The sequence below is a fragment of the Pleurodeles waltl genome, chromosome 8 (assembly GCF_031143425.1).
Source record: "Pleurodeles waltl isolate 20211129_DDA chromosome 8, aPleWal1.hap1.20221129, whole genome shotgun sequence".
Taxonomy (NCBI): Eukaryota; Metazoa; Chordata; class Amphibia; order Caudata; family Salamandridae; genus Pleurodeles; species Pleurodeles waltl.
Window position 1 is genome coordinate 194,761,858 of NC_090447.1, and position 24,154 is coordinate 194,786,011.

The 24,154-nt window shown below is 40.8% G+C and overlaps 1 protein-coding gene across 5 annotated transcripts in view; it reads left to right on the plus strand.

Annotated features, from left to right (window-relative positions):
• Positions 1-24,154, plus strand: part of GRIK1 (glutamate ionotropic receptor kainate type subunit 1) — a 990,817-nt gene that overhangs the window by 784,896 nt on the left and 181,767 nt on the right. For all 5 annotated transcript variants that reach the window (XM_069204055.1, XM_069204056.1, XM_069204053.1 and 2 more), the window contains 3 exons: positions 5,537-5,740; positions 8,872-9,095; positions 24,142-24,154. The exon at positions 24,142-24,154 is cut by the window's right edge and continues 106 nt beyond it. In XM_069204055.1, the coding sequence (XP_069060156.1) occupies positions 5,537-5,740; positions 8,872-9,095; positions 24,142-24,154 (441 nt within the window). The remainder of the gene's footprint in view (positions 1-5,536; positions 5,741-8,871; positions 9,096-24,141) is intronic.

Here is a 24,154-nt window from a genome sequence, read left to right on the forward strand (position 1 = left end):
CCCTTAATAACTATTTTTTCTACTGTAGTTGCTTCCACTGCTGTGTTTACTAAACTTTTTGAAACCTTAATGTCTGATAGTACCTTTAGCAGCACAGCAAGGGCTGGGTCTGTAACTGTGTGGGCAGTATCTATGGTGGAGGATACAATAGGTCATGTCTGTGGGCTCTTGGTCATTGCTTCCAAAAAGAGCTGTCACTTGTGCTTGGCCTTCTGGTCCCCAGTAGGAGATAGTGCCAGTGAAAGGTGTAAAGGTCCCAGTGTCCCCTGTTCTGGAAAAGGAGACATGGTGGGTTGTTGGTCTGTTTTTATGGGAGGGGTTGTCAGTTCCTGGTTGTGGAGGAAAGCATGGTTACTTGAAGTAATGTTGCCTGGGGTTATATGCACACTGGTTTCATGTATATGGTGGGCACCAACCCTCTGCTTACTGTCACCATCATGGTTGTACAACTGAACCACACATAGTAGAACCACACGTGGCTGAACAACACGGTCAGATCCACAACCTCGTCTTTACCACGCATTCCTTTACAACAAGTACTGTTGTAAAAGCATGGCTAGTAAAGGTATGTGTGGTAAACACATGCATGGTTCAACCATACAACCCTCCCCCTTAACTTAAAAAAGTACCCCATCCGCCCCCACCCACTCTGAGGCTTAAAACTACCCAACCTCTAAAAAACCTCCACCCCCCCCAACCAAAGCCTAAGCCACTTTACACCCTGAGCCCTAAAACTCTGCTCGTGCAAAAAAAAAAGTACCCGACCCCCCTAAAACCCTGGGCCTTGTTAAAAATGTTTTTTTTTAAACTACCCGAACCCCCTCACGCACCCTGAGGCCTAGAACTTTGCCCCCACACTTAAAACAAAATAACCCCGCCACCCGACCTAAGCCCTAAAACACTCCCCCACCTCAAAAAATATCACCTCCCCAAAACCTGGCCACAGACCCTCCTCGCCCTGAGACTTAAAACCTTCCTGCCCCCCCCTAAAAAACAAAGTACCCTGACCCCCTCTCTGCCCTGAGTCTAAAACTGTCCCCCAAAACTGCCTATCCCCCCCTCAGCCCTCAAACCCCACCCTGCCCTAAAAACGACCCCAGCCTCCCCCCACCCTGAGCCCTAACACTCACCCCTTAAAAAACCAACCTGACCCCCCACCCACCCCAGTCCCACTTACCCGGCAGCCGCATTCCTCTCCCCGCTGTGTGCCTGAACCACGCATATGCATGGAGCCTTAACCACGCATTTTATGTGGTTTAGGCACATACGTGGTTCAGGGCAAGCATGGTAAAGACTGCATGGTTGTGATCTGCATGGCTCTGGCCAAGTAGTAAAGATGACAAGTAGTAAAGACCGTTTCCCCACCATCATATATCTGCCACCCACTTTAGGAGAATTCTGTCAGTGTCCCTGTCACTGTTCTGCATGAGCCTTTAGATATGTGTGCCTTTGGTTGCTTACTGAAAGTGCATATCCTGAGTCCCTGTTTGCCACTGAAGATAAGCCCGAGTTCACTGAATTAATGGGAATGTTGTATGTTGCTAGGCTGCAACTTCCATCAGATACAGTATCCCACCGACTATGGCTGTCGGGAGGCATGTTGTTGGGGCTACACAGTAGTTGTATGAGAGAGGATAGGCCATTCCAAGATGGCCACTGCTGGCAACAGTCCTCTTTTCATGGCTTCTCCTGGGGGACTGGCCCGATCTTTCTGTTCACCGCAGTGCTTGTGGGGTGCATGCCTTTGGGGCCTTCAACAGCACCCCCCTTACAACAACACCTCTCCCCCTCCTCTCACCCATGATCAATGAACCGACATCTTGGAGCAGTTTATGTTGGCCGTTTCTTTGGTACCTACGAGGTTGTAACTCTCTGCACCAAATCAAGCTGCAGGGATGGTCAACCAAAGTCTCAATGCAGTCTGAAGGCTGTGGGTGCTACTGTCTAGGAGAGCCCACCTGGTACACCAGGTCCTGCAGTCAGTCCTCTAAGGCTGCCAGCCCATAGGAGCCAAAAGTACTGCTGGGTGTCACCCACTGCCCATTTAGACCTTACAAGGAACTAGAGGTGGGTTTCCATCATAATCCTCCATATTGTGGTAATAGTGGGGTGCCATTCAAGAATATTGTACGACATTGGCATATCAATGCCTCAGGTGCTTCTCTATGGATCTGACATGCTCATTGGTGTCAGGCCTCACCTCTCAGTTTGCAGCAACAGCTATTACATTTGTATCACGGGGCATTTTCGAAATATCCTGCTGTAAAAACCACTTTATTTTGTGTTTCTTCATTAAATGCTTGTAAAAATGTTTAATTGGAACTCAAACTAGTTTATATAAATTACATATAATTTCTATATTTTGTAAGTATGCATTTGTGAGTTCTAGCCATATCCAAGATAACAGTTAATTGGTGTAGGCCCTATGGAGCTCACATATCTAACACAAATAGAAGATCATTGCATCTAGTCTGAACCAAATCTCAAAACCAGGATGAACAAAGGAGCTTCCATAGCTTTGTGAAACTTGATACATGGTAATGAAGAGACCCTGTTGTATCAAACTTGAAAATGCAATGCAGCAAAATGTCATCATTGCTTTAGCTTTGCTTGCTATGCAAAGGTTCCATGTCAATCTTGAGTCAAAAAGGAATATCTAATTAGAAGTAGCCTCTTTAATCATTCAGGAAAACTTATGTTTATCATCTCTTAAACACAATTTGTTTGCTTAACCCATGTTTATTTTGAGATTTAACATCCTAATTTGCACTGTTCCAAGAGGTGATGATAATTCCTTGTGTTTCCCAATTCTGATTTAGGATTATTGGAAAACAAAGATAATGATGTTTGTGCAGTTGTAAGCAGGCCTTAATCAGTATGTGATGCTATCCTTTACTGATATCAAGAGAGGCCATTGTGGCCCAGCTATTAAAATGTTAGCGTCTCAGGACTTCAACTAATGAACTGGTTACAATGTAGAAATATGATCTGAGTGTGAGCAACACACTTCAGGAGCAGAGAGTACCCCCTGGATGCTGAGGATACACTCTGCACCCAGAGTTGATTATTCACCCTGAGTGTGAGTGTAAAGATACTACTCGTAAATGCCCTTTGTGACTACCGAAAGTGGTAAACGTAAACCTAGTTTACCTTTGTGAACAGGCCCAACATGTGGGAATTAGTGTTTCTGCATCAATTCCTACATGCAAAAAAATATTTCTAATGTTTACCAGGCACAAATGCTTCAAGGTATGGGAATTGAAAGATATACACCAGGTAACACATGAAGGAGTACTGCACCCAATGACAGCAGGAGTAATAATTCACCAATTCCTGAAGGGGATGATAACTCCTGTTACAAGACAATGAGGAGTTATAGAACACCCATAATTAAGCCTATAATGAGTAGGATAAATGAAACATGGAGGTCATGTTCTTATAAAATAGATACAACATTTTGAAGCTATGACCTCTATGTCACACACACAGAACATACCCCTAGCTTAAGATGCTGCTTATTCAACCTATTGAAACTTGAGTGTTATATACCGCCCACTTTCTGTCACCATTTATATACATTAGTTATCAACTGGAATCTAATGCAAATAAATAGTAATTTGTAAAGATACTCACAAATGTGTTAGTCTGGATATTACTAGGATCACACTATGGAGTCTCATGTTTTAAATATAAATTTGCTGCTAAAACAAAACAGCTTGTAATGTTAAAGTCCAAGTCAGCCAGTCTTTAATTAGCCACATTTATATTCAAAGTGTCTACCTTTTAGTCCCACTTATTTACATTTCGAAGCTTTAAGTTAACACCTGAGTAATCATCTGTGAAGATTCCTATTTGTGAAAACAGTGTGAAGATTTCATCATAACTGTTGTATAATATATCCACTGTTTTGAAAATGAGCAGCGCGGATCACTTACATTTATTACCATTTCCGCTGGCATGCATTCTATATGCTGTTACGGCTCAAATCTTATATATGTATAAACACAAGGTTCTATTGTATTATTAACATGTGCAATGCCAAGGATCTTACAATTTGTTCTTCTTTCACTATCCTTTCCAGGGTACTCTAAGTTTCTCAGTATGGCTGTTAATCTCCTTAGGTTTATCCTGCTTGGAGCATAGAAGCAGGCAAAGCAAATGTCATACTCTTCCCACAAATGACAGGATTAAAGATCCACATGTAAATCCTACTGAACACTTTGGGAGAATATTCTAGAGGGCCCATGAGTCCCCTTTTACGCATTCTGCCTGTGCAGAAGTTGAGTTGCATTATGCTCATAACACCGTGGCTAAATCCGATAAAGTTGCATTGTGTGAAACAGAATCAACATTCTTCAGGCACGCTCAGGGTGAAAACACTGCCTCATAGGGCACATTAGATGGTCTGGAAACCATTTTTAATATCGTTGTTACTTTTTTAATAAGATGTCACAAAGACATATATTTTACACCATTTCCCATGTGATACGACTTACTTTACATATCTGTTTGCCTCATACGTCCACAGACATACAGCAAAGATCAAATTTTCAAACCAAACATTTAATAATTCATGCCAGTCTCCAACTCAGAGAGGGTCACACTAATTATTAATATGTCATTAAAATACACCACAGCCTTCCACAACATACGACTTGGGGTATAACATTAACAATTAAAGGCCAGGCATGGTTACTGCTTTTCAAGCAGGTGATGTGTGGAGTCCATGTATGTACATCTTGGGTGTAAATTAATATGTGAGAGCTGCAAACCCTTACATAGAGTAGGGCTTCCAAACTCATGTTTGGAGGCACGTGCTCTATAGCCTTCCTACAATACACATATATGTTTTATTCTGCTTATGCTCTGTTTTGATTTCTGAGTAAAGACACAGAAGAATCTTTTTTAGTGCGTTCAAGTCCCAGACAAGCAGCAGCATTCTGGGCAGCCTGTAGATGCTTTCACTAATAAACTGACAATCCAGCATAAATTGCATTTGCATCATCAAGGTTATGCTTTGTAAGACCCCACCCTCTCAATTGCTCGATGCGTCTTGTAGAAGAAGGGGTCGTTCCCTCTTAAGATTCAGGAGTTTGACAAGACTTTGCATGACAGCTCCTTTCAGGAAGGTCACTCATGTTATAATAGTTGGAACTATGCAGAGAACCCCTAAATGATTAGCAGTTTGCATACTCCTGATTGTGATCAAGTTACATGGATGGAGGGAGTGCTACTGTTAATTGGGTAGCAGATGACAGTGGCACAGTTGATGTCCAAAAGGTCTGTCTATCCAAATCACAACGATTTAAAGGTTAGCCCAAAAGTCTAAATCTCACACGTGGGCAAAATGCTTCTACATTGCTTTCTAGAATTTGCCTACCAAATTAAGTCTATGTAGGCTCAATGGGTGACGAGGCCAAATAAAATGACAAGGAAAAAGTCTCTAAATGCATTAAAGAAGTGTGAATCTGATTGTGACTCTAATTGTGCTTTAGCTGTAAAATCTTACATGTTCTTTTGCCTTTCTTTGATATAGGAGGACCCATACGTGATGTACAAAAAGTCCGATAAACCTTTATACGGGAATGACCGCTTTGAAGGATATTGCCTGGATCTTTTAAAGGAACTCTCAAACATTTTGGGTTTTATATATGAGGTGAAACTGGTGGCTGATGGTAAATATGGAGCCCAGAATGACAAAGGGGAATGGAATGGGATGGTCAGAGAACTGATTGATCACGTAAGAAAATTTAAACTTTTCTACTTTTATGATGTTTTTCAAGTAGCAAAAGATCTTTGTAAGGTGACAAATACTGTTCATGATGTCGTGGTCTTTGTTAATTTTTAAAACATTGTACACAAATAAATGCAAGTTTAAAGGTGGGGTTCATGTTGGACATTATTTGTCCCTCATTTGTGTTTATCAAACATTAAGGGCCTGATTTAGATAGTGGCCGATGGGTTACTCATTCACAACGAGGACGGATATCCCATCTGCCAAAATCTAAATCCCATTATTTCCTGTGGTATTTAGATTTCGGCGGACAGGATATCCGTCACCTTTGTGATGGAGTAATCCATCCGCTAATATCTAAATCAGAACCTAATTCTTTTTACTGCAATCTCAAATTCATTCTGTATCACATTAAAGCAAAATGTCTGCACATTTCACAGTCCAGTACTGACTTTTATATCTTGTGAGGATGCCTTTCCAAGTCAACCCTCACTACAGTTTTATAAACTCATTAGTTAAAAACAAAACATTAAATACTGCAGACACCATTTTTGTGTGTTAACATCACACTTTGGTGAGCTCGGTGTCACAGTTGTATTGTTATGTAGTGGCCTTAACGCATGAAGTTAAATATACTAACCATGATCCTCATGCCCAAGTAGCTGCAACAAGAGTTTTGAAACTTTTTGATGCCAAAATCTTTAGGAATGCGATAAAGAAAAGAAGGGTAAAATCTTGGTGATTACCAACAAGTAATCTGCAAATAGTACTTCATTCCACTCTTTCATCCTTGTCTTTGAAACACAAGAGAATATGATCAGGCTATAGTTTTTTGATGGCTAATGTCGTGAAACTTAGTAAATCAAACACAGCATCTCAAGCATATTTTTCTGAAAACAAAAATATGCCATTCTTTTGAAAGGAGGCTTACTGTTGACTAAAAAAGGCACCACTGAAACTCTGTGCAAGTACCCTAAAAATGCTCCTGTAGATCTATCTTAATTTAAAAGGATTAGATCATTAATTTCCAAAGTACAAATAGTTTAATATGTTGAGTGAAACAATCTGGTTGATGCATGTGCATGTTGCATGACCATAGGAGCTAAAGGTGCAAACAAGTGAACACACCTCTTGAACAATGTGGGTTGGTGTATGTTAATTAATACTTTCATACTGATTTTTCAATGCATGCATAGCTACTCCTCAAGAGAGCAAGGACCTCGATACAGCGGTTAGAGGATAGTCCCCTGTGTCAAAAATATCACAGAAGGTTTGGATCTGTGCACAACATCTGGGAAGTGGGCTGAACTGCACAAATGTATGCTTGCTGAGAAGAACTTCAATCACTCTTGAGAATATTTCTTCCAATTACAGAACCTCTGGTAATAAAATCACATCCAGTTCAGCAGTTCAAATGCGTGACTCGAGGGCAGATGGGACCAAACGAAGATCATAGAAAGACAAAAAAGGCCTAGGCCTTTAAGAATAGGAAGGATTGCAATACTTCTTAAAATCAACATTACCATTTATTAATCTGGGTATTCTGTTACAGCAGCAGATTTCACATTGCGGGTAGCCACAGGGAAGCCCGAAGTTTGGCATTCTCTACCAAAATCAAAGAACCAGTGAAAAAAACAAGCTAATTGCTGCAAACACCCCAATAGAAGGCACTTCTGATAGAGATTCGGAGCTTCACATTAAATGCTATCCAGTAAGGCCAGACTGCTTTCAGTTATTTACAGATGATTAAGTCACTGTACTTCAATAACTTTGAACAATAAAAGAATAGATACTTTCAAAGGTGGCTTCTTCCTTTGGTTCCCTGGGTACCAGGAAAGGGTGTGAGATCAGAACAGAGGAAGATAAAAAGAGAGAGAGAGCGAGAGAGAGAAAATGGGAGGGGGGAGAGAGTGTGTTAGAGAGAAAAGAACAGATTATTCATCACAACCCTGCTCACCTGTTATTCTGTGACATTGCCACAGTGTAAATTCTCCCAACATGCAAGTTCCAGGTAGCCTTGGCCTTAGATCTCTATCAGCCTTTTCAGCTTTCTTCTTCCAGATGGAGAATTAAAAGACATTTAACTAAACCCCTAGCCATACAGGTAACCAAAGAGCATGCTTCCTATCCTGCAAGGCAACTATTAATCAACAAACTCTCTCAGAGCAGGTCTTACTCCAGAGCCTCATATCATTAAGTTGAGTTGAGGTTTAGAAGCTAAGCATTCCCTGACAGAACAGGGGAGCTAGATGTCTGTACTCCAGAAGAGTTAGGAGAAACATGAGGAACATTATTATTCTGCATGCTTATGTATTACAGACTGAAATAAGGATGTGGCATGTTTAAAAAATAGAGCAACATCTAAAGATATTGGAGTGCATGGCTTAAGTTTACAGGATCATCTCATGTATGTATGATGTGCAAGCTGCGATGAGGAATTGGCTCAATTGATGTACGTAAAACAGCAGAGAAGTAGTTAAAAGTCAATTCAGTTGTCACAAATTGATTGAATTAAAACAATGTCAACATTTTGAGACAATATGTGGTATCTTTACCAATCTTTTACCAGCCATTTCTGGGATATGTCTCGTAAAATGAGAGCCTGTCAAATTGATTACTGCCAGCAGGATTAGATGCTAGTCTACAATGTCAATCATATAATTTAACCTTCTATGGTATTAAGCCACACCACCTGATCAGAGCCCATGCCCTCCACCATGCTCCCTGCACTTCTGTCTCTCTGAGATAATCAGATAGGAGTTCTACCTGACTACAAGCAGACAGGGCAGACAGGGTTGACTTTTCTTGGCCACAGCTAGAAACATCTATATGGGGAAGCAGAAAAGTCCTTCTACCATGAGTAAACATCACCTCCACTCCTGCAGTGTCAGCTGAGGGGAGGCATAGGATACACTTTCCCCCCTGTTCCAAACAATATCTGCCAAGGACCTAAACTGGAAGTCCAAAAACACACTTGCAAGTCTCTGATAGAAACTAAATGATCAGCACCTAATCACAATGCAGCATATTGATATTTCTATGCATATAAGCTGTCAATGTTTTGATGGAATATATTTTTGATGTGTTGTAAAGATATATACTTAAAGTATGTAACATGTTTTTGCTTCTCTTCCCAGAAAGCTGATCTGGCTGTTGCACCATTAACTATTACCTATGTGAGAGAGAAGGTCATTGATTTTTCCAAACCATTCATGACGCTGGGAATCAGTATTTTATATCGGAAACCAAATGGGACAAATCCTGGTGTCTTCTCATTTCTAAATCCTCTCTCTCCTGATATCTGGATGTATGTGCTTCTTGCTTGCCTTGGAGTCAGTTGTGTGTTGTTTGTGATTGCGAGGTAAGCACAAAAGCAGAGTTGAAAATGCAGCCACGGCATATCACCTGGATCATACCGGTTGCATTGAGTATCTTCATCACACAATACAAAACTAGTCACAAATTAATCTTCACATTGTATATGATGTTTAGCTACACACAGTAGTGATAGGATAGAAGCTGAAAATGGCTTGTGTAGCAGATACACTCATCGATAAAAGGTACAGTCCATTTCAGTATGCTACAGCACAAGAAAGATGCCATTAGTATCTGAATATCAGACCTCATTTATCTTATTAAAAGTTGATATTGGAAAATGACTGGAGCATCTTTGATGCCATGCCAACCTTTATGAATTCATTTCAAGATGATTACGGTACATCTGAGATGATCCAGACAGTGTAGAATATGCCTCAGAGAAAATATTTGTGAACTGAGCACATAAAGTTTAATTTGGTCTGTTGGGGCATTACCATTACATTCTTAATAGGGTTTGAATTATTTTCTTCAAAATCACAGATTATCTCTGGACTAGCTAAAATGTTTCCTATATACTTGTGAATACTGACAGGGCATTGTTTTAAAGACTGGTAGATTATGATTTTAATATTTTAATTGAAAATGTACTATCTTCTACATCCTCTATACAAATAGGAGATCCCTACTTTTTTGATGACTGCAAATTGTGATGCCAGCATACTCTTTGCAAATGAGTTGCAATAGTACCAAAGAGTGTGTATCATTTTGCCCAGACTGAAATGGTAGAGATAAGGTCAGTCTCTACCAGAGCTAAAGTCACAAACTTTGAAGTTGTTAAGCTATCACTGGGCTGAGACAAAGTCGGTTTCTGTAAAATACTACATACTCTTTTGTTAAACTTTAATTTACTCAAGCAGTGTTTCGGTGCTATATGCACAGTACTTAATAGCCACAACAAACTTGCATTACCACTAGCTAATGTATGCTACACACCTCAAATCATGTTGGTGTGCCAGTGGCAATACTGGCTTGTTCGTTTTCAGGCATATGGAAATTAGTGGTTTTGTGTCCGAGAATTGTATACAGAAATATTTCCATGGGATATTTCCTTAGATGATATTTAGGGTGCAATAGTTTAGTCAGACAATATTCTAACATGCTGTTCTTTGATCACACCAAAAACATCTTTTCAACAATAATTTGTGCCTGGGATCCCAGCCCCTCCCAGGCAGGAAAACTAAACGTATATTGGCTTACAACATTGGAATACATATTGTACACAGTTATAATACATGCATACAATCTCAAATGTGTTGTTTTTCCTGCAGGTGTATATATCTAAAATCCTTTGTTTTCAACTGACTCCATAGTGACACTTTGGTTCAAACACCATAATGAATACACCTACATGATGGTAACAAAGAGCAAATGTGTTGAACTTTAATCTACAGTAGCTCCTTCTTGCTTGTCCCTAACTTAAAGGGTTGATCAATGGCAAATGTGTAAAGGGCTAAATGTCCAATTTGTATTACTGTTATTATTATTATTGTTAGAAATGGGGTCTTTGGTTGACAGTCAGGTTACCCCCTGTTCAAGCAAGGACCCTCACTCTAGTCAGGGTAAAAGAGAATCACCCTCAGCTAACCCCTGCTTACCCCCTTGGTAGCTTGGCAGAGCAGTAGGCTTAACTTCAGAGTGCTAGGTGTAAAGTATTTGTACCAACACACACAGTAACTTAATGACAACACTACAAAATGACACAACACCAGTTTAGAAAAATAGGAAATATTTATTTAAACAAAGCAAGACCAAAATGACAAAAATCCGACATACACAAGTCAAGTTATGAACTTTTAAAGATTAAACTCAAAAATAGCGCTTAGAAACACAAAATGATTCGATGAGGTGTTAACACGGCGTTGTGACGGAGTCATTCCCAACAAGCCGACACCAGCGGCGCCTGACATGGAGTCTCTTTGACCCCCAAGTACAGTACCTTTGGTGAAGAGTGAAAACAAGTCGATGCGCGAAATCGGGATCGCGGTGTCTGTGCGAAATGTTGAATCCGCGCCCTTCGAGCGGCGTCGGTCACGACGTGGTGCGGTGACTTCCACGGAGTTGTGGACTTCAGGGGGGCTGCAGCGGCGTCGGGCCTGCGAAGGTCTTCGCGTTCCAGCGAAGATCACGGCGTCAGTTGCAGGCGGCGTCACCGAATTCAGCAGCGGCGTCGGTCTGAAGTCGTCCGAAATCGATTTCCTTGGATTTCCACCAACTTTCCTTTCAAGGGCCCAGGGACTGGATAGGGCACCACTTGTCAGAGCAGGAGTCTCTCCAGAGACTCCAGGTGCTGGCAGAGAGAAGTCTTTGCTGTCCCTGAGACTTCAAACAACAGGAGGCAAGCTCTAAATCAAGCCCTTGGAGATTTCTTCACAAGATGGAAGGCACACAAAGTCCAGTCTTTGCCCTCTTACTCTGTCAGAAGCAGCAACTGCAGGATAGCTCCACAAAGCACAGTCACAGGCAGGGCAGCACTTCTCCTCAGCTCTTTAGCTCTTCTCCAGGCAGAGGTTCCTCTTGATGTCCAGAAGTGATCTAAAGTCTGTGGTTTTGGGTGCCCTTCTTATACCCAATTTCTCCTTTGAAGTAGGCCTACTTCAAAGTAAAGTCTATTTTGATTGTGAAATCCTGCCTTTCCCAGGCCCCAGGCCCCAGGCCAGGCACCAGGGTGTCAGAGACGGTATTGTGTGATGACAGGCACAGCCCTTGCAGGTGTAAGTGACCACTCTTCCCCTCCCTCCTAGCACAGATGGCTCATCAGGAAATGCAGACTACACCCCAGCTCCTTTTTTGTCACTGTCTAGTGTGAGGTGCAACCAGCCCAACTGTCAAACTGACCCAGACAGGGAATCCACAAACAGGCAGAGTCACAGAAATGGTATAAGCAAGAAAATGCTCACTTTCTAAAAATGGCATTTTCAAACACACAATCTTAAAATCAACTTTACTAAAAGATGTATTTTTAAATTGTAAGCTCAGAGACCCCAAACTCCACATGTCCATCAGCTCCCAAAGGGAATCTACACTTTAATCGAATTTAAAGGTAGCCCCCATGTTAACCTATGAGAGGGACAGGCCTTGCAACAGTGAAAAACAAATTTAGCAATATTTCCCTGTCAGGACATATAAAACACATTACTATATGTCCTACCTTAACCATACCCTGCACCCTGCCCTTGAGGCTACCTAGGGCCTACCTTAGGGGTGCCTTACATGTAAGAAAAGGGAAGAGTTAGGCCTGGCAAGTGGGTACACTTGACAAGTCGAATTTATAGTTAAAACTGCACACACAGACACTGCTGTGTGCAGCATGATGAAAGTATGAGACAAGACTTATGGTAACGAGAAGAGGGATATCCTCTTAGCAGTTTATTGAAGACTAAGATATTTTTTGTGTGTAGAATGATAAATGTCCTTAAATGTAAGAGTCAACGTGGGCATGATGGCGAATGCAAGAAGTATGAGTGAGTGAAGATGCCCTTAAGGCACAGCACTGAAACGTGAAATCATCTGGGAGATCTTGGTATGGACAAGCTTACCCAGTTTTATTTCAGAGTTGCAGATTAATATAGCTAAGTACAATTTAAAACATATTTACTTACAAGGTGTGGATGGTTTATCAGCTCTTTTTGCATATAAAGATAAGGTAAGAGTAATTACACCTTAAATGTTTTGTCAAGAAGTGCATGCTGCCACTACGCCTCGAACTTACTACGAACAAAAGACCCTCCACTACACAAATCGCTTTCACAAGCAATGTCTCAAAATATGGAACTTCCCAACAACTAAAATGTCTGTGGGCTATTCAAAGGCTGCCTAAGAGATTACATGCACTTTATATGGTGTAATGAGTGGTTCATTCCTACACAATTTTCATAGTTCATTCTGGCACGTGCTCACATTAGGGGCCACCACAATTGTCAAGTTTAATTGCACTTCCAGAAGACCTTTTACAATTACCTTGCCAGTCACATTGCAATATTCTTAAACATCAGAGGCATACAGTGCGTGCCAGCACTTGATACAAAATTGCCAGGTAGGACGCAAAAGGAATGGAACAAGCTTTTCCCTCCTGTCATCACTTCTTTAATGAGATGTTTTATTTGCATGTTTGTGTGCGCGCGTTGATGCTTACAAGGCATATCTTCCCTGTTTTTATGATGTCTTTACCCCCTGAGTTTTTTAATAAGGGTTTGGTTTCTACTGCATTCCTCACTAGCAGCCTTCAGGGTTCTTCTAATAATAGGATGCCTGTGAACAAATATTCCCTGTATGCTAGAGCTCAGCTATTTAATTTGCTAGGTGGTTGCTCATTGCATCAAGGGACTCCTTCTGATGCCAGAAATATGACTATGTAAAATGCAATGCTTAATTTGAGCCAATGGTTTCATTAGCTCGGCACCAACACTTAAGTCTCAACACCAGCACTAATGACAGTCCACCACATGGTGGCACTGTCTATCTATTTTTTTAATGAGCACAACAGTATTGTTTACATTTTCAATAACATTAAAAATAAATACTACTTGCCACCCCAGATATTCTTTTAGCTTTGGGTGGTCTGGAAATGTCTGCATTGTCACATTTGAAGTAAGGTGATGGTTAGTAGTTTCCGGGTTACTGTCATGGGCAGCACTGGCAGGGGCAATGGGCGGTGTAAGCATCAGTGGTCTCCAGAGAAGGGCCCTGACACTTACTTTTTTTACAAATTAAACAATGGTAAAAAGTAACTGCTGGTCAAGTTAAGCGCTCAAATTCCTTCAGGTTGATTTCACACTACATAAAACTGCATAAAAATACATAAAAACATGGTTTGGCACAGGGGAGTATTATCCATGTGCTTCAGGTCCGCATTTGCATCATTAGCATTACACTCAGCATTTCCCGCAAATCAGCTGCTTCCAGGGTCAGGCAGTTACCACTTTCCCTTGGAAAACCTACAAATTTAAAATGTATTTATTTATTGCATGACCACTTAAAATCATTACAATCTAAAATGAGCCTTATGTGCTGGCAGTGGCCACTGTTGTGAAAATAAATAAAAAACACAGGGATAAATAGATCATTCAACAAAAACAGAAATAAAAAAACATTTAAATGTTAAGACTTGACCTCATAAGAAGGGAGACATAAATAAGTAGGCAGATTCCCCCATCCTCTAAAAAATTCCCCATTGTAAGCAGCCCAAAGGCTGTTCTCTTCCGAGGGGGGGAAGGGGTGGTTCACACGACGATTTACTCTTCAGTCAAGGAGTGATCATTTGTAAGGGTTCTATCTGTAGGCAGGCCCTTTGTGGTTGCCAAAGTGGCCAGCAGGGCTGCTGCACCTTTCATAAATTTCACAAAGCAAGAGGTCACTTGTGCCGATTCCCCTCTTAAACAAACATCTAAAGTTCCTTGGCAAGTCTGAATATTTAAAGTACGCCAAAGCAGTTGAAGTCAAAACTTCCTTAGTGGGATCAGCTCCTCACAGATACATAGCACATGGGCCAGTGACTCTCCAACCTTAGCACAAAGGTAGCATTGCCTGTCCTCCTCTATCAAATTCTTTCGCCCGTTCCAGTAGGCCTTCAAGTGGACTATCCCAAAGCACCAGACCATTAGTTGACACTTCAAAGTTAATTGAAGAGCATGGACAGGTAGAGGGGCAGGAACCCGGACTCATACAACATCGATTCCAGGCTACCATGTCCAAGGTTATTCACTGCACATGCATCTGGATCTGCTGAAATTAACCTAGCCTGTTTAATCAGCAACTTTGCCACCAGCAGTACCGGAAGCCCGCTTGCCCAAATTGGGCATGTCTCCAAATCCTCCAGGGCCTGGGTGAGAAACATATACCAGCTTGTTACCATCTTACTTATTAAATTCCATATGAGGTTTTTGAGCGTGTCCTCCCTCGCCTGCTTGGCGTTCAAATTGTAAGCTAAAAACTTTGCTTTTAGTAGCCATTGCTGTGAGGTTAGCCCAAACTCTAACCAAATTTTAGCATTTGAAGTGCAGTCTGGAGCAGAAACACTCTTCAGTAATACGATGACTGTGCTCTGTCTAGCCAGTTGGCCATTCTATTTCTGAAGGTCAGTGCTCCATAGGCCACCGCGAGGAGAAATGTGCATCCTACTGCCCTCAGAAGTAGCATACAGAATAAACCAGCCTGATAGAAAAAAATCCTTAAAAATCAATATTCTCACCCTCCACACTAATTTGTCCCTGATCTCAGCTATCAGTAGTTTATTACATTGTATACAGATATTATCTATGAAAGTTGTATCTAATGTAAATAATTACATCCATTTCTATGCACCACATTTTTTTTTATGTCACTGATAGTAAAACCTCTGCTGTCATTGAGTCCTGCTTCTGATTATCACAGATCTGTCCCTTTATTAGCAGCTCCTTGTATCAATGGTTTACAACTTAACAATTGATTTAAAAAGGATTAAATCATCATTTTATTTCCGTATGCTAATAAGGCTTGGACTCTTTACTAATATCATTCAGTGATAAAAGGAATCTGCTTGTAGTGTCACTATGATAGAGTAATATTAATAATGTGTTGCCATTAAGTCTTTTTCCCAGATCTCCAAATCAGACATCAGTTATGCTAGCAACAGATCCTGCATACATAAGAAAGAGTTGATTATAAAGGTTCACACCACAAGACTCTCAGGGCCAGATTTATGCTGGCCTTGCACAGTTCCAATGCCACATTAGCATAATTTTTTTACGCTAATGTGGCGTTGGAAGGTGAAAAATGCGGTGCCATGTTTACAAAGTGGTGCAATGCATGCATTGTGCCACTTTGTAACACCTTGCACCACATTATGCCTGCGCCAGACATAATGGGGGTGAGCCGCCCGCCAAGCGGGAACCGCCAGAATACCGCTGCGCGGTCAAAAGACCGCCGCGGTAATTCTGACTTTCCCGCTGGGCGGGCGGGCGACCGCCAGAAGGCCGCCCGCCCGCCCAGCGGGAAACCCCCTTCCACGAGGATGCCGGCTTCGAATGGAGCCAGCGGAGTGGAAAGGGTGCGACGGGTGCAGTTGCACCCGTCGCGATTTTCAGTGTCTGCTATGCAGACACTGAAAATCTCAGTGGGGCCCTGTTAGGGGGCCCCTGCAGTGCCCATGCCAATGGCATGGGCACTGCAGGGGCCCCCAGGGGGGGATGGCGGTAAGGGGGTCGGTAAGGGGGTCGGAATTCCCTAGGGCAGCGGGCGCCGGTTTCCCATTTCTGACCGCGGCGGTACCGTCGCGGTCAGAATGCCCATGGGAGCACCGCCAGCCTGTTGGCGGTGCTCCCATCATTTTAGCCCTGGCGGTCGTGGACCGCCAGGGTTAGAATGACCCCCAATGTGTGCAAGGGGAACGTTTGCCGCTAGGGGGGACGTAAAAATGGCACAAAAGAATCTATGAGATTCCTTTGTGCCATTTTTATTGGCATTTTTGAACACCTGCCAAGAGCATGCGTTAAAAAAGGCTCCCATTTATTACAATGGGCCTCTGGGTTCTTTGCAGGATTAGTGTCATAATTGTTTACGCTAATCCTGAAAAGCGCCAGACTAGCGTACAAAATCATAATGCTAGTCACCCTAACTACCACCATGGTTCGCCATATTTTAAATGGGCACTAGGGGTGTGCTAAAAAAGTGGTGATGCAGCAGGTGCAGCACCACTTTCCATAAATCTGCCCCTCAGTCTTTACCTGCCAATCAAACTATGGATTCATCTTGTCTAGTGACATGAGTCAGCTTTAAATTGTGATTCAATTGAATGTAGATCACTTCTACCCTTCTATATTGGTGTGTAAAAATTGCTTCACTGTCTCTCATAAATTGGGTGTAGTAGAGGTGCCTAACACATGGCTAGATGAGGTCTTTGGCTATTTTTTTTCTATGGCTGTTCCTATTACCTAATTCATCCTTGGTAGTGGGATATGTAGAAACTGTCAGTTTTTATTGCCAAATGAAAGCTTTCTATTTTTATGGTTATTTAATGACAAGAATCCACTATCTCTCAGAGAGACTCTAATTTACTGGTTATTATTCTTTGATAAAGATCTGTTTTAGTCATTACGTGTCTCTTGACAGTAAAACCATCATGATGTTGGGATAATTTGTGTGATATGCATCAGACTTATACTGCAGGCTGTAGTTCGAGGGCTGCATTTAAAGACCCAGGATTTGCTTAATTTTCCCAGTACTGATGAACCTGAGGAGACAAATTTAAATGGCTGTTAACATAAAATATAACCACAGAGAAAATAAACACACTGTGCATGGGGTTGACTGGATATTATGAGCTAATGTTTAGTTAACTACTTCCAAGTGTTGGCATTAAAAGCAAATACTCATTGTAAGGGAGTTATGGCACACCAAGCTTTTCTGTTGTGCTAATATTGTGTGTTAGTGGGATCCTAGTGTTTTTGAATCCTCCAGAACTACAAATAAGTGGTTTATTCAAGCACTTCGAGATCTTGAAGTATAGTTGAGGAAATACCAGATTGTGTGGAAGAAGTATCTCCATAACAGAGAAAAAGAATAAAACATGAATGAAAATGTTATTTGCTTACCATATTGCAATGAAAATATTTCTATAAAACATTGATATGGTTGATCAAACTCAAAAGCAACTTTTCAAAACCCTTAAATCACCAGACATACTTCAGTAGAATCCAGTCAGATTGGTTGTTACTCCCAATGTATTATATCAGGTTCATAACATGTTTAATAAAATTAAAATGCTATGAAAGAATATCTGAACTATAGTACATGCAGATAATACAATTAAGAGTCATTTTAATTCTACCTGAATAACAAGACAATGAATATTGTTATATCTGCAGTAATTGAGGGTGAAGTGTTTAAATTTAGAGAAACCAAGCATCTAGAATTCTAGTCTTTTGATATATTGATGACCTTTGTTCACTTGTTCCCAAACCCCTGTTCCCTGATAGTTATTAAAGGATATATTGAATAATGCTTGCCTTACCTCACAGACTTGTCTTTCAGTTAATAATGTCCCTTTTCTTTTAAAGATTTGAAACACGCAGCCAAAGATCAGGCATATTATAAATCACCACAGAGGGTAACCCCAAATAGCCCCAAAGGGGTATGGGTCTAACTGATTTCAAAACAACACCCCTAGGCACACTACTAAAAAACTCACATATACATACACACCATTACCCTTCACATTCTTTCCAAAAATTAATTTTTAATCATAATCTATCACATAAATAAATTCATTTAATACAGTTCCAAAACCCTCCATTCTATCATAGAAAAAAGGAAAGAAAAGACCAGTGTAAAAGACATAAAGTGCTTGTGTGCAATAGTAAGAAAAAAAGGAAATGAAACCCTCAAACCATTCCAAGAAACTACTTTTAAAAACCACTTATAAGACAAAACGCCTCTTGGTTAAATTTTTCACCACATTAAATCAACATATTACTTCTTCCAGAAAAACATTTTTTTTTTTTTTCAAATACGGAGTCCCATCCCCCACTCTCAGTTCTCTCCACAAAAAATCTAGTATTAAATCTTGGACATCCTGGAATATTTAGTTAACAGTTATGACAACAAACCTTTACTGTTCTCAAGCCATCAAAAGCCTCAACCACACAATTTCGAAGAATGTGGTGGTGATATGGCATAGACGACTAAGGTATAGTTCTCTGTTTGTTGACCAATCAATGCTTCAGAGTCCATATAAGTAACCATACCTTGGTTGCAAGTCACATTACTTGTGGAGTTTACTAAGGATCACAGTGATTGCCTTCATTTTTGGACCAGTCTCTGATGAGTCTTGCAGTGTCATTTAGTAATTGCACCACCAACACCCATATTATCCTCAAGCTTCCAAGTTATGTGAAAGATAAATTTGTTATTATTGAATTAACATTTTCCATCATTGATACTTAGATGAATAAGAATTGGTTGAGTTTTCCCTTTGCTGTCAGTACAACTGGTATCCATTGGGTAATGCTTAGTAGTTTGCCTGATTATCTGAAATCAACACTGTATTAGTGCTGCAAAACCTTGTTGACTGTCTCATTAATTCAGTGAGCTGAAGTTGGTGGCAACTCATTTGCTTTCCACAAGACTGAAATCTGAATTTTGTAACATAATGCATAATGGTCCACTATCCAACCAATCAATCAGTCAAACAGGATTTATGCACATCTAATCACCCACAAGGTTATCCAAGTGCTGAGAACATAGCTTCTATGGGGCTCCATTGAACAGCCAGGACTTTAGTCCTTTCCTGAATTCCAGAAGAGAAGAGGAGGTTTGCTGGGGAAGGGGGGAGGTTGTTCCAGGATTTTGCCACAAGGTAGGAGAAGGATCCCCCTCAACTGCTACTTCGGCGGATGCAGAGCTGTGTGTGGGAGGGAGAGGGAAGCGGAGTGCAAGTGTCTGGAGGGTTGGTGGAAGTTCAAGTGATGGGTGATGTATGCTGGTCCTTGATTGCAAAGGGCCTTGTAGGTTTGAATCAGCATCTCAAAATAACATCTCTTCTGAATTGGGAGCCAGTAGAGCTTCTTCAGGTGAGGGGTAGTGTGCGTCCATTTAGGGAAGTTGAGGATGAATCTGGCTGCTGAATTTTGTATGGTCTGTTGTCCCTTCAGAATGTGCGTATTGATTCCTGCATAGAGTGTGTTGCCATAGTCCAGCCAGCTGGTGACTAGGGCTTGAGTGGTAGTTAGTCTGGTGTTGATGAGGAGCCAATTGAAGATTTTACAGAGCATGCAAAGAGTGAGGAAGCAGGTGGAGGAGACTGCGCTGATCTGGTTTTTCATGGAGAGCTTGCTGTCTAGGATGATGCCAAGGTTGCGAGCTTGGTCTGTTAGAGTTGGTGCTGCTCCTAGTTGAGTAGGCCAACAGTAGTCGTTCCACAGAGAGGTGTTGTTCTCGAAGATCAACACTTCCAACCTTTGATAATCTAGAATTCCACCCAACATAATCTTTATGGAATGCTGTGAACAGAGATTAACTTTTCTATTTCTAGGCTTGTGTATCGTTGTATAACAAGGAATTTAGTGATAAAAATTATGATAATAATTATGATGATATATGATGGTATTTTATGGATACTACAGGTTCAGGACACAGCTGAGATGCTAGAGTTTTCTGTCGCCATCCTGCTAGTGTCCATATTGACTCGGCAGTATCTATAGCACGTACTGCTACACAAGTATCCACATTCATCAGTATATAAAATGCACATTGGCCATGTCACTTTATACTTTCTCAGTGTGTAAAGTAGAATTATCATGCCAGTTTCTAAAAATGCCTTGGTAACCACTGTCTGGTCAATTTACACATTGCACTAGTAGGTATGGGACTGTTGCCATTCCAGTAATAACATTCACCTGGGAATGTGAAACACACATGTTCCCAGTAAGTGTTCTCAGTGTCCCAGTATGCAAAGGACAAGTGAAATCATTGTTTCCACCATGGCCCTCTTTGTGAAGTATGATTTATTTGTTACTAATCAAGTTGAAAAGCATACATTGCCTTTTCCAGTTTCTGAAGTGCCTGAAGGCCATATTGCCATGCTCCCTCATGTTTCTGTCTTTATTTTAAAAGTAATGGAGCTACTGAACATGGGAACTCTATCCCTGTCCTTATGCAAAGCTTGTGGAAAATCCTGTTCAATTGGCACTAAAGTCCAGCTAGTGACAAGTGACATGCTAAACACAGACCTGCTGTTACTCATATAATGTAAGCAAATAAAAACACAGTGGGTCAATTCACAAAAATATTTTTATGGCCCAAATATCTACATTAATGAGTGTGAGAAATTCACAACAGGAATACTTGCAAGATTAGTTGGTGTACTACTATGTATTTCTCTGCTGTATTTGCGGAGAAATAAACAGTAGTAACTTCCATGCACGGGGTAGGAAATGGGTGGAAAAAGTGGTAAGCAATGGGTTTCTCCAGGGGGACAATTCTGATGTTAATGTAGATTTACACTCTGGGGAAATGAGTGCACTTGCGTATGTTACATGACTTTCCCAGCAGTATGTCTACAAACCTCTGCTTAGCACATATTTCCAAACAAACTACTGAGAATGCTGGCGAATTCCAAAGGCAGTAAATCTGCACTCATTCGTAGGAGTACTTTTGCAGGTGCAGATTTACTACTTTCTTTCTAAATTGCTCTTAATGTATTCTGATCGACAGTGAGGATAGCACATCTCTCTTCGAGTCACTGATACCACAACACACGACACAAAGATCAAAATAGTGAAGGAGGACAGGGTCATTATAAAACAGACTGTGTACTCCAAAACTGGATAGGTGGCCAGTCCGCTACTCTCACACCAAAAAGTATGAAGTGACTTTATTTCCTGTAGTTCATACAGTATATGCAAACATAACACAAACGTGCAACCCACAACAGATGGCTACAGGAGATCAGAAGGTATTCTGTCAGACCCCGTAAGAACATTCGCCACTTTGCCCAGCCTCAGCATTTGATCTGAGTAATTATGAAAGGCAGGGGGGTGAAGTACACATGCACTTATTTTAATAGGACATGATGACAGCACACAGTTAAAATGTGCAGAGGTACATGGCTGCTTATTTGATTCTGATTTTTTTTTTAATGTAAAGTAAAACAAACGACCAGTCAGGTTAATCATATTACATATTTTATCTGAGAAAATGGGTTACCCCTGTTAACGCATTCCTTTATGACTAATTTGCTCACCTTTGGGACTCGTTTTAGGCCAATGAATCTTTTGACCCTGATTGAAGACACCTTAGGACGAGATAGCTAATCAACATGTCAATCAATACGTCAATAATGTCATCAATATTTACTGTATCAATGCAATTCACCTTAGTCAAAGACATTAATAAAATTCAAGAACCACCATGACCTTTCAGTCATGAATAACCTACCAGTTTAGTAAGATTTAGTGATATTTATTCCCTATTGATTACAATTCTAATAGCAAATTTATTAATCTCAATAGCAAAAAGCTCATCAACATTGTCACAATTTGGCAACTCAAATAAGACTTCATCAAAGCCAGAATCACAATTATTAGAACATAACACAGCATCAACATAGGTTAACTTCAGCAGAGTATCATTAACGTCAGTTTAAGAAAGCATAGATTCAGTCATTTGTCTATTTGCGTCAGTTTTGTGAACCCTCTTAACTAACCTCGAATTAGCATTGGCATGTTGGGCTTCATGCAAAACAATTTAGTAACACCAATTTGGAAAACATCTAGCTATGGTCTCTGTCAAAAGTAGCAGTTGGTACCTAGAAAGGAAAAGCAAACAGACAATCACAATTTAATTGTCATATAGTTACCCTCCAAGTTTGGATCAGCACTCAGAGAGGTCTTCGTCCTCAGGAAATCAGTTGGTTCGCCACCAGTCAGGAACTCAGCTCCGGTAAAGGGGGCACTTCCCTCATAAGTGGGTAAAGTATAAACGGGCAATCTAAGGACAACAATGGCTCTAACTAAAACTAGCAAGTTACTAAGCAAAGTGACAAAGTGTCTGGATCATAGCAAATCACATCAGCATCTCCCCTAGTCTCTCTCATAGTCTCCTATTCTCCATTCTCTCTCGTTCTTCCTGGTGTCAAGGGTTTTTATCCCCTTTTCATTGTACATTCCCCTAAAATTTGGTTGGACAAGGGGTTGCACCCCACTATCTTTAACCAATTAACTTCAAATTAGCTCATCAAATTTGTCACCCCATAACAGTTCTCATGCATTTTATTGGTCCTTATGATTGACGTCTTTAGAGGTAGAATGTCTGGTATGATTTGCGATTCTTTTCGCATCTTCAGTCAGTGGTTCCATTGTCTGTACCGGTTTAGGCGACCTTGTCCCTAACATTAATCTACGGTGTTGCATTCAGCTAAAATGTTTATACAAGCAGGATGAATTTCATGAGAGCGGATCTACTACAGTTACATTCAGCTTGTAGTTTGGAGGAAAACAAGAGCTCATGTCCTTTAGCAAGTCTGCACACTCCATGTTAGAAAAACACATTTAATATGAGAGTCAGGCAGCTAGGTCTCGACTCATGCTAACCAAGGCCTAATGATTTATTAGCAGAAGTCTAACATGTACCCTTTCAATATTAGTGTAAAATCATATTTTAATAAAACATTTCAACATTATTAGTCAATCTTATTAGTCTCTGTATACATTGGTGGCCACTCCCCGTGGGCACATTTTCAAGCATGCATTTTAGCAAAACATATTAATACATTTTCTGTGCAGCATTATTATACATTAGTTCATAAACATTTCATGTTAATATTGATTATATAAGCTACGCTCTCTCACCCCTTAAAAGGGGCATCCAGTGAATGATTTCACAGTGCCTGTCAGAACCTAAGCTGACATCATCAAACAAAAAACATTCTAGAATTTTTAGAGACTTGGAGCTTGGCAAAGAGAACTCTTCCGCTTCTCTGCACTGGGTTGCCCCTTTAAATATACTTAGTCCTATAAATGTCAAATTGTAAGCATTATTGTGACTCATGTGCTCCAAGGATATTAGTTCTCAGGCTACAAAAAATAAGCATTTTAGCACTGTTTAGGCATCTGCAATGAAACATCAACCGAGCACACCTCTGTATAATGTCACTTTGGGAGCCATGAATGTCACTTCTTGGGATGCCTCCTTTATCTGCCCCAAGTGAAATGACGCGGGGGAGCTGTGTCTTCCCCTCCAGCTTGCTGGCGATCGGCTTATCTATCTCACAGAATGGTTGGAAAGACTGAGCTAGAGCAATCTTGTATATGATGATTACCGTCCAAATTGTAATAGGATTAAAGAAATATGGCCTGCAGAAAATTTGTCATGTTTCTGCATTGCAGTGATGAGTGCTCCCTGCTGCTACCGCTGTGTGTTTACAAATCTAGCATTTAACACTGCCTTTTTCCTTCATTAACCTATTTGTTTTTTTGTTTTTTGCATTGTTCAGCAGGTTTGCTGGTGTTGTGTGCATTTATCTGATGTTTACAAACTGTTTCTGTTAACTACCACAGGTTTACACCCTAT